Source organism: Palaemon carinicauda, chromosome 31, assembly GCF_036898095.1.
Source record: "Palaemon carinicauda isolate YSFRI2023 chromosome 31, ASM3689809v2, whole genome shotgun sequence".
In the NCBI taxonomy this organism is placed as follows: Eukaryota; Metazoa; Arthropoda; class Malacostraca; order Decapoda; family Palaemonidae; genus Palaemon; species Palaemon carinicauda.
Genome location: NC_090755.1, coordinates 63,851,320 through 63,863,437, shown reverse-complemented (window position 1 = coordinate 63,863,437; position 12,118 = coordinate 63,851,320). Strand labels below are relative to the sequence as shown.

The following is a 12,118-nucleotide window of genomic DNA, read 5'->3' as shown; positions in this document are numbered from 1 at the left end:
TGATGTATTCACTGATAGTTTTTGTATGGTTTACTTTAATGATATTACAGGAAACGTTTATGTAAATTACTTGTGCATATAAATTTCATAATCATAAGGATTCGAATAATGAATAATAACGATGCTAGTTTTATTTCTAAATGTTATCTGTCATTGCAACGTCTTTATAATATTTTTTTTTTCAATTGAAACGTCCACGAGATTTATTTCAAACGTATTTGTTTTCTTCACATTAAGATGTATTCATGCCAGGAGCGTAAATAAGGTCTGTTGCCAAAATGGAAATATAAATCAGGGCCTTTAAAAAAAACAAGTTAGCTTAATCTCTCTCTCTCTCTCTCTCTCTCTCTCTCTCCTCTCTCTCTCTCTCTCTCTCTCTCTCTCTCTCCTTTTACCTACATAATATCAATCATGATTTTTTTTCTTACACGTAATAAAAACTCTTTTCGAGAAATTGTCGTTAATCTAACAAGCAAAACTTATAGGTAGCTAAGCGAAAGGTTTTAAGATAGTGAAGGTCAAATTTAAGGTAAAATTTAGGTCAAAATCATAGGAAGGCGATAGTAGAACATAAGAAAATAAGTTTTAAGTCTTCGGTAAGCTAAAGTAAACCAAGGTAAAAGTCTGGGGTAAAATACCTATTAAATGTTTAAGGTAAAGTAGGGGAAATGATTTGAAAGTCTTAAGTAAGTTAGGTTAAGCTAAGGCATGCTAAAAATAATCTTAGTTAAGTTAAGGTTATCTAAGGTAAAATATCTGGTATAATTGTGGTATAATGTCTAGTGCAATCTAAGGTTAGAATCTAAGGTAAATTTTAAGGTAAATAATTACTTGGGATTTTTTTTTCTAGATATTATATGACCTTTTTCCATACGTTAAGGCCAATGAAGAGGTACAGTATCTAGTGACATTTCTATCGATGAGATCTTTTTTTTATAAGTGTTATTCAACAAACGTATAAAAATAAGGTTTAGTGACTAATTCTGCTGGGTTATAAGTCATTCATTTAGCAGGAAGAGAAACTGACATAGAATAAGACTTATGTTCATTAAAGCATGCAGTAAATTAGGTCAGGAATTTACCAGAGTAGATGAAGTTTTGTGAATACTTGAATAGTCTTAGGAGAAAGATTTATCTAAGATGGAATACAATAAGGAAAATTGATAAGTTATAAGATATATAATTATATAAAAGGAGGCAGGAAAGTCTCAATAACCTAAGAGAAAATTTTATCCATTTAAAACTACTTTTCACACGAATATTTTTATAAGTACTAAAAGGCCCTCTGTAGAATATGCGTTTAGCAGTTCGACCCAGTTTTGTAGAGGTGGGTACATCCATCAAAAGAGCTAAAAGGGACACATGAGAGAGAGAGAGAGAGAGAGAGAGAGAGAGAGAGAGAGAGAGAGAGAGAGAGAGAGAGAGAGAGAGAGATTTTAAAGTACTTTATATGAAAGGGACAGATTAAAGTTAAAAGGTATTCATAAGAGAGAGAGAGAGAGAGAGAGAGAGAGAGAAAGAGAGAGAGAGAGAGAGAGAGAGAGAGAGAGAGAGAGAGAGAGAGAGCATTAATAAGAGAAAAAAAGACAGAATGGATGATATTTACAGAAGAGAGATAAAGTGAAGGACATCTACAAGAGAGACAGAAGGAAGGGCATTTACAGGAGAGAGAGAGAGAGAGAGAGAGAGAGAGAGAGAGAGAGAGAGAGAGAGAGAGAGAAAGAGAGAGAGAGAGAGAGAAAGCGCTATATAATGGGGATATCAAAGAAGATAAAACCTACCAGAGAAAGAGCGAAAGACACTTGATGAGAAAGCAAATAAAAAAAAACACATTTGGAGAAAACCATACTCTCTCTCTTACCCCCAAACACACACAAACACACTCCTTAATGGTCAAACTGCATAGCGCGAAACGGCCTGGGGCTCCCTCCAGTTCTCACGTGCGCATTTTACTTATTTTTCAGGGCAATGCCGGAGTTGTAAGTAGACCGAACATTCGTGTGCCTAAACCCATCATCCATGCCTGGCGCTTCCAGCGCCTACTCCTGTTCCCTCACACGGACTCACGGTGTCTCATATGATTTATTTTTCTTGCTCTTTGTATTCTATGGAGCTAAAAGTATTACTATTAACGTAGGCCCCAAGTGTCGTTGATTAGCCTCTCACTCCATTGTATCTCCTATGTCGCACACGCTAGTCGTAGTAGAAACCTCTTCTCACTTCACTCCCGTCCTTCTGGTTTGATGCTTCGACTGCACTGCCATCTACAGGATGCGATTTAGCTTCTGGTAGTGGTGTTGAAGAAAAGGTGACGTTTTACACTTCTTTGGTATAAAGATATACTTTTTTCCTGTTGATAAAAATATGTAAAGCTGTAATTAATTTGTATTTCGAAAGAAATTCATGAATATTTGTATGCGGACTAGATTTTCGGACTCGAAATGATTTATAGTAAAAGAGTGTGGGTTATTATAACTTAAAAAAAATATTTAATTATGTTCTAGTCAAATGTTTGATATCCATAATAAGAAATACTTGTTTTATTGCCAAAAATAACAAATCTTAAGGTTACTTCTGATTATGTCAATATTAAATAGATATTTTGCTAAAGATGTCATTGATATGAATATGTGAATCACTTAATTTTCTATATTTTTTTTCTTCAAGAGGTTTGAAAATTATTTAAGATTCTGAATCATTGTGTAACGAAACCAGATGAAATCATTTCGAGAGAAAGAGTTATTCAAATTAAAGAACAAAATTATTTTTTAGAAATTAATAAAGAATTTTTAATTATACTGGGAAACGATGTTAATAAAACGTAATAAAATATATTAATAAAATCATCTTAATAAAAAGCTTAACCATTTTTCAAGCTTCAGGATTTAGAAAGAAATAGTTTTAAAAATAGTCAGTATGTGAAATTAAATTAATGAATAGTAGTAAAATAAAAATGGAGATCAAGAATTATTATTAAAAGAAAGACTTCTCTAAAAATATGTGAAAAAAAATCCGTTGAGAAGCAAATTAAAAATATTAATTTCTGTTGAATAAATGAGATATTTTAGCGCATCTGAAAATGTTATAAAAAAAAAAGCTAAATAAAAATTATCAGTGGTAACGAAAACAGGGCAGAATATAGAAAATACATAAGTGGGAACTACTTTACTTTACGGGTTGCTTTTCTAGTCCTATACAGCAGGAGAACCCAACTCTGTACAGGACCTCCACAGTCATTTTATCATGTTCGTTCGAAAGCACGAAACTCCGATAACAATTGGCATAATGAAATCGATTTAAAGAGGTCAAGGAAGATTTAAAAAAACACGATGTCGTCATGACCTCACATCCTCACCTTTAATGAAGCATCAAACCACCTGGACGACTTTTAGTTAGATAACTGTTGAGTATATTATCACCTGGACTTAATGACCCAAACTGGCCTAGCCAATAAAAAACGAACTCTTAAAACAAGCAGTTATAGAACTCCAATTCTATTGTATAATTGGAGTTTTTTCAAGTAAATCAGCACCATAAAGATATTTATAGATTTAGTTAGATTAAAAGTAGATTATTGTTTTGCACCTAAATTTGTCATGGCATAGATTAAGATGGATTATTTTTTTTTCTTATCCATCAACTAATCATGACTTACCTTAGATAAGTTTGATAGATTGATTTTTTTTTTGGTAATATTTTTTTCGTGGAGTGTTTTTTATATCCATTTCTTTTTTTAAACAAGTGCACTTCATTTAGCATGAAGTTATTTTGTTTTTTAATGCTGCTAGACATGAATATTCTTAATAGATATTTAAAGTTTTTAGCTAAGTTGATTTTTAAGATTTTGTGGACAGATATTGGTGAAAAAAAAAAAGTTTTAATTTTTATAGTTTCATCTTTCAAATTTATCTGAATGCGTCTCACATTACGAAGCTAGTTTGTAAGAAATTGAAATATTACTTTGCTATCTATAAAAAAAATTTGGGTCTATTGAATATTTTGGGATGATGAAGTCAAAGTATATTTATGTGTGATACTGATTAGCAATATTGCATTGGAAATGTTTAAAGACAGGCAATTGAAAACTTCAGAATATTCACTGTTTAGGCTTCCTTCACGAACGCGTTGCGTAGTAAATGATTATGAGAATGATAATAACAATCTTAGACTATATATTTAGACCTATTTACTGCGATTATGATAATTATTCGAATGATCTCGCCTATTACAGCTAACTATAAACTTATAAAGATATATTTTACGATATCGGTGAATCGAGCAATCGCAACGTGGGTCCGTTTTTTTTTCTATTTCTCTTTTTTTATTTGCATCAAATCCCTGACCCTCCAACTCGTCACATAAATTTGGCGGGAATCGGAAGTTGACGTCACTAGATACCACTGTACCAGTACCAGCAAATGTGGCGGATTTTCCTAAGATATGATTTTCTTCCGTAAAATGCATTACCTTTTATATGGCGCATTTGACGTTGTATCTGGCTGTTTTTTATACTTTATTTTGATGTATCATTGTTCAAAGTTACCGTCATTCCTTCATATGTTTCGGTTGATCTTGAGGTGAGAATCGAAACATACAGTTGGAAGGGCAGACCGTTTCTTGGAGTTGCCAGTTGATGTTTTTGCTTTTATTTTATGATGAACAATGTAATAATTCTTGTTACTTTAAAGTACTTTTTCCACACTAGAAACATTTATCTTTGTTTAACATCAATTATGTGGTCTTTAAAATTTCTAAGCCAGTATGGTTCTGTTTTTGGAATTTGTGAGTTCCAAAATACAGAACTGTATGCCAAGAAAAAACGTCTAGCTCTTCTAACCTTTTTGTTTTAATTCTTAATTTAATATTCCATGAATGATCTGTTAATGGTGTCATTAGCTGCCGCTAGTGGCATTGGTGTTACTGTTCATGCTATAGCTATACGTGTGTGTATGTAACCATGTAGACGATGTATATTTTGTACACAAGATGTATCTTTTATACATGGACACAACGCAATGGACAAGCTTGGCTGTGTTGTAAATCGAGGTTTCTGTGTTGTTTACTTTTTATCGTATTTCCCATTCTACCCTATTGTTGGATGTTGTGTATGCGTGACCCCGATGTAAAAAGGAAATTTAAAATAGGAAGAAAGGAAAAAACGTTTTTAATTTTAACCTCTTATCGTTGGTGAATGTTTTATTTATCAGTTCGTGTATTTTAGTTCATTTTATTCCTGTTTTCAACTGATCGTTCAACTTATCGGTCTCCAAACTACGAAATGTTCATTTTTTCTCAGCTTTCGTCCAAAGGAAGAAGAAACTATCGAACTTTTGCGTAGATTATTGAAGAAACAATTCTTTTAAGAATATATCCTTGCGCTCTAACCTCTTTTGAATAGATTATCAAAAGAATTGAGGTTTTTAAACATTTTGCTGATGGAATTTTTAACCTTATGCTACCATTTAATAGAAAAAAAATAAAGAGGAAATGCTTACTCTTTTGGGTATACGATTTTGTAACTCAAGCAGAGGCCTGTGTCTTAAATATTTTTACATACCAGGGCCTACTGGAAATTTTATAAGGAATCATATTTAATTTTGTTGATGATAAATCATCGTTTGTGTAGATAGAGATATCCCCGTTGTTGTAGATTAGAAAGAAAAAAAAATCTGGTTTTGTCCTTATTTTGTTTATATTACAGTAACAGTAAATAATTTACTAAATTGGTAACTTTGAAGCTGAGAAATATAAGACTTGAATTTTGTATAACTGTTTGATTTCTATAGCCAAATCTGAATTTTTTAGTGCATATGGTTTTATTCAGAAAATATTTTCATAAACTTACCACACTTCAAGAGTATTTTTCATCAATATAAGATTATGAAAGACAATTATTGGTGGAAAGATGATTTCGTTAAAAGAATACTTCTCTGTTATAGCTGACGTTTAATTAATTATGATTTCTCTGCCGTAAATAATATACTAACTAGTTGGCTGTACGCGTAAAGAAATATTCTTATATTATATATATATATATATATATATATATATATATATATATATATATATATGTAAACATATATATAAGTATATATATGTATATATATAAATATATATATGTATATATATGTAAACATATATATAAATATATATATGTATATATATAAATATACATATGTATATATATGTAAACATATATATAAATATATATATGTATATATAAATATATATATATATATATATAGCTTACATATATATATATATATATGTATATATATGTATATATATATATATATATATATATATATATATATATATATATATATATATATTCGTATATATATATATATATATATATATATATATATATATATATATATAGGCCTATATATCATTCTGATGAATTGTGTTCGACCTCAAACCCACCCACTCTCCCCCAAACCCTCTCTCAAACGTGCCATCGTAGCGTCCCCCCCCCATCCCACCCCTATTGCATATTTACCCTATAATGGTGATGGAATGTATCCCTCTTGCATTGGTAACCTCAATTTGGTGCATTCTTCTTTGTTCCTCCTGTTCGCTCCCCCTTCCCCCCCCTTATTTCATGTTTTGTTTTGTATTTCTTTTAGATGTGATACCTTTAAGTTGATAGTGAATAGTGAACTACCCCCAAAGCGTTTATAACATGTTAAATTGTTCTTGATATTATTATTGATGTTAAATATATGAATAATTGATTTGAATTTATAAAAGGTCAAAAGGTGTTTTTGAGTTGATCAGTGATTCAAAATAATTCAATTTTTGCGTTGGTTTGGATTACTAGTTTCTTTGAGTTTGTTGATTATAAAAGTTGATAATTGAAAGAAAGTTGTCGAGAATTGATTAAAAAGAAAAAGTTATTCAATCGATTTTAAAGTCAAAGATCTTTTGATAAAATTCACTTTTGACTTCAAGAAATTAAACGTCAATTTTTTTTCTTTTTTTTTTTACATTAAAACATTCTAGTTGAGTTTATAAAAGATTTTTTTTTCTCTTTTGAGTTGATATAAGACCTTTAAGACCAGCAGTTACTTGGAAGTGGTAACAAGTAAAAGTAACTTTCAGATAATTCAAAATTATTAATTTTTTCACTAAAAAAAATCTCAGATAGTTTGAGTTGGTAAAATATTAATAAGATTGGTCGGTATAAGATAAAAACGTAGTTTTGAGTTAGTAAAAGATGAAAATATATAAGATAAAAAAAAAACTTTAGTAAGTAAAAAATAATATGTAGAAAATTGAATTATCTTTTGAGCTAACACAAGAAAAATTTTTTTTAAGAGATATGGATAAAAAAAAGCCCATATATGAGGAAATTTATATTCTAAAAAAATATATATAAGATAAACCACTTGAGTTTATAAAAGATAAATTACCCTTTGAGTTGTAAAAGGTCCTTTAATATTTTCCCCTTTATGAAGATTTTTTTTCCTAATTAATCGTGAATATTTCTGACCAATGAATTGGAAAATGTTCATTAATAATGAAGGCCAAGATTTAACAGCATAAGAAAATATGGATTGTGTCCTTTAATTTTTTTTTAATGATTAATATATTTTATTCTCGTTTGGGGTAAATCATCGAGGTAATTTGTGTATTTCGTATCTTTTACACGATTCTTTTATTCGTCTTTCATGGTAGATTTATGTACTTTTCTTATTATTTTTTTTTTTTTGTATTTTTGCCTTATTCGTCTATTCTTATAATACATTTTAATAACAAAACTTCGTTTCTGTTTTATACTTTTCCAATATATTTTTTTTCTTTCGTTTCTAGCTTAATGTCAGCACGGGCTCTTATTTATTTTTAAATCACTATTTTTATAACGGAAAACATTTTGGGTTTACCTAATCCCAATTCATTAAATTTATTTGTTGTTTTATTTTTTTATCAACGTACCAGAAACGAAATCCACAAAAAAACGTCCGTTTAAAATTGGCCTTCCTTGTTTATGATCCGCCTGAAATGCTTCCTTCTAAAAAAAGAAAAAAAGATAGTTTTCCCCCTCGAATTCAGGTACCAAATGAACACTAGCCTATAAAATAAAGAAAGCCGCCTAACTATAGCTCATATACACGAAGAGAAAAACAAAGACCTAATCAAAATGAGAAAAAAAAGTAGATATTGCATATACGCCTTGAACTAAAACTTCTCTAATATATTTGCATTCCTCGATCTCACCCCACAGGGCAAAGGGACGGGTTCCGGACACAGGACGTTGCTATATGGCAACGCCGTTCTCCTCTACCATCAAAACTCTATGATGGTGAGTATCCATTTTTTTTCCGTTTAGGAGGTTGCTATTTTGTTATTCTATTCGGTAGGCATTTGATCTTTAATATTTTAATATGGTATTAAGCACACACACATGCACGTGTATATATATATATATATATATATATATATATATATATATATATATATATATATATATATACTGTATATATATTATATATATACTCTATATATATTATATATACCGTGTATATATATATATATATATATATATATATATATACTGTATATATATATATATATGTATATATATATATATATATATATATATACTGTATATATATATATATATATATATACTGTATATATATATATATATATATATATATATATATATATATACATATATATATATATATATATATATATATATATATATATACATATATATATATATATATATATATATATATATATATATATATATATATATATATATATATATATATATATATATATTATGCGCGTGTGCGCAGCATAGTGTATTTGTTAAATCAAGTATATACACATACTCCAATTAATTTAGTTTTGACAGCAGATATATCGATCAGCCTAAACTAGGGCTATGTCTTGCACATTTTACTTCCTTGTTTAAAATATATTTCCCGTTCCATCATACGAGTATAAGAAATCATTATTAAAAAAAAAATGAGATACATTATCCCAAGACGAAGTCCTTTAAAATAATTTTAAAATCCTCATCATCCGTCTTGAATGTTTTCCTAATTATGAAAAAAATAACTTATTTCCCTCATCAACAGTACTTGGCATGTCTCTCCACTTCCTCCTCGAAAGACAAGTTGGCCTTCGACGTCGGTCTCCAGGAACACTCCAAGGGTAAGCTGTGAATTTCATATTCATTGCGTTGTTGTTGATTTTTTAGGCAATTTCTGGTAATATTTGTGAATTTTGGTTAATATTAATGAATTCTTGCTTTTTGTACTATTGTACAAATATTTAATTTCTTTTACATAGTATTTTATTAACATTATGACATTTTGTACCCATAATGACAATCAGTTACTTCTTTGTTAACTTTCAAATGAATTTATGTAAATAAGTTTATCCAGTCATACACCGATAATGACTTTAATAGAAAAAAATACGTTTGATAGATTTCGAAATTATTCATCCATAGTTCTTTTGTCATTCTACTGACCTTCATCCGTTCCTGTCCACAGGTGAATCCTGTTGGTGGACCATTCACCCAGCGAGTAAACAGAGGTCAGAGGGTGAAAAGGTCAGGGTCGGTGATGACCTTATTCTTGTCTCCGTGGCTACTGAGAGATACCTGGTAAGATTATTATTATTATTATTATTATTATTATTATTATTATTATTAGTAGTAGTAGTAGTAGTAGTAGTAGTAGTAGTAGTAGTAGTAGTAGTAGTAGTAATGTTTTTGTTCTGATTCGTTTTATTTTTCTTATTTTTTTTTGTTTCATCGGTTCCCAAATAGACTTAACAATTTTTTTTTTTTTAGTGCCTGTTGTATTGCGTCAACTTGACTTTTTTTTAAAAAAACACTTTCACTGTCTATATGTAGGCTAGCCTAATTCATATTGATTTAATTTCTTAATTTACGATATTTATATAATTGTATTCTCCTAATATATTCTTATTTTTTTCTTGGCGTAGTTTTTTGGGTTCTTGAACCACTTTTTAGTAATGTTTTAGTTTTGACATTCCTTAGAACGTAATTCCCATCATGCAAATATCTGTTACTGTCTGTTGCCCTTTTGTTTGTATAATTTCGCCTCCTAATTTTCTTTTTTCATACTTTTCTTTGAGTCCCTTTCTTCGACTTTTGGACAATTTTCCCTTGTTCTAATATCTATTCTCTTCAGATTTTTTTTACCACTTTTTAAAAATCTCTTTTCAGGGGGATGCTAGATTAAGTAACTGACCTTTGGCAAATGCCAGCAGTTGCAAAGGCTTCGAGTTTAATTATGATTTTAGAGAACTCCAACGTTTTAGTTCATTTTATAAACATGTATTGTGACTAAAATAAAAACAAATGATTTGTAATTCGGCCTTTCCATCATGTCGTAGCCAAATTCAAGATAGAAAGGATAAGAAAATTGTTAGTCTATTTTTTAGATTTGAAATTGTATTTATTTTTTTCATGTTACTGTATATTTTCTGATTACCCTCATTATTTATGATATTTTTTTAGCTTAACTTGCTGCTCTTCAGTTCAGTTCAGTTCAGTTGTTGGGCGGAGAGATTCGCCTTTCCATCGGCACCTCCTTGGTTTTCTTCTTTATTCTAATTCTTTTATTTTCTTCTTTATTCTAATTCTTTTATTTTCTTCTCTCTTTTTTTCCACATTTGATAAATATATTCTTTTCTTTTTTCTATTCCTTCTCTCTTGAACAGCACGTTTCCTATTATCTTCAAAAATGTTTGTTTACATCTCTCCTTTCTTCTTCCTTCCTTGCAGCAAGCGACCCGTGAGGACGAACAGAGCATCGTCAATGCCAGCTTTCACGTTACTCATTGGTCCGTCCTCCCCTTTGGCACTGGACTCTCCAGACTCAAGTTCGTCGGTAAGTGTTTTGTTCAAGTTGGGTTATGCCAATGAAAGTTACCGTAAGAGGATGCTTGAAGTTCTATGACCTCGATTATAGAAAAGGGTAACTATCAACATGAACGCCGCCCACATATACTACGAGATTCATGTATTGTATTCCAAGACATTAGATCAACGCTGTGTTCCTCTATGCTCCTCTTCGTCGAATCACTTTCTTAATTTTTATACACTATGTCACTTTGATGTAGGTTGGCCAAGGCACCAGCCACCTATTGATGTACTACCGCGAGAGAGTTAAGGTGTCCTGACTCCGTTGACTGGCCAGATAGTACTGTAACCTAAAACCCGCAACTTTAACTTTAACTTTGTAATGGGTTTTGTTACGGCCCATTTTCCCTTGCCTACACACATTTATCACTACACAGTTATTTGCCAGTAGCCTCTTTAATGTTAAAACAAATGGAAATTACTGTAATAAATAATTGTGCTTCTGGGTCACAGAAACGATTTACCAAAATAAGAGCATGAAAAAGCCATACAAATGAAGACGAGAAGGTTGTTGCTGCAATGAAGGTAAGTGATAGGTAAAAGAGAAAAAAAAATTACATGGTAATGAAGATATCGATTGGTTGAATGGTGTGAGAGAATGAAAAACTAAAGGTAATAGCTTTTAAGTAAAGATTCTTCATTTGGGACAAATGTTACACAAGAAAAGTTATTTGACAATAGGAGCATTGGAAGGATAAGAATATGAGCTTCATTGTATTATGTTGTCTGTGGTAGTGTTAATATATGCCAAAACAGATAATGATCATTATGGTTGCTCTAATATAAGATTTTATAATGTTCTCATTTAAAGTGTCACTTAACTTATAAGGTGCTTGAAAAATGCTAATTTTTAAAATTGATTCTTGTATTACTGTGTCTAGATGAAATTTTTATTGCAAAAGATATTGTGATTGTAGGTGCTCTTTTTATCATAAAAGGTACCATTCTGATTACATGAAAGATAAGTCAAAACTATACCAGCAACATATTATGATTATGATGTTGAAAATAATTTTAAAATGTTGTTTTACTTGACAGCTTGTGTGTTCGGTGGTGAGGTTTTGAGATTCTTCCATGGTGGTGACGAGTGTCTTTCCATCCCTTCGACTTGGTCGGACCAGCCAGGACAAAAGTAAGGCTTTGTAATAGATTGCATATGGGCTAAAATGAATATAAAGTAAGATTTAGTACAGCATTTGAAGA

At 30.3% G+C, this 12,118-nt stretch overlaps 1 protein-coding gene across 1 annotated transcript in view; it reads left to right on the top strand.

Moving 5' to 3' along the window:
- Positions 1 to 1,968: 1,968 nt before the first annotated feature.
- Positions 1,969 to 12,118, top strand: part of RyR (Ryanodine receptor) — a 252,525-nt gene continuing 242,375 nt past the window's right edge. The window contains exons 1-6 of the mRNA XM_068355236.1: positions 1,969 to 1,979; positions 8,228 to 8,305; positions 9,096 to 9,171; positions 9,516 to 9,628; positions 10,778 to 10,883; positions 11,954 to 12,047. Of these exons, the coding sequence (XP_068211337.1) occupies positions 8,300 to 8,305; positions 9,096 to 9,171; positions 9,516 to 9,628; positions 10,778 to 10,883; positions 11,954 to 12,047 (395 nt within the window). The 5' untranslated portion in view covers positions 1,969 to 1,979; positions 8,228 to 8,299. The remainder of the gene's footprint in view (positions 1,980 to 8,227; positions 8,306 to 9,095; positions 9,172 to 9,515; positions 9,629 to 10,777; positions 10,884 to 11,953; positions 12,048 to 12,118) is intronic.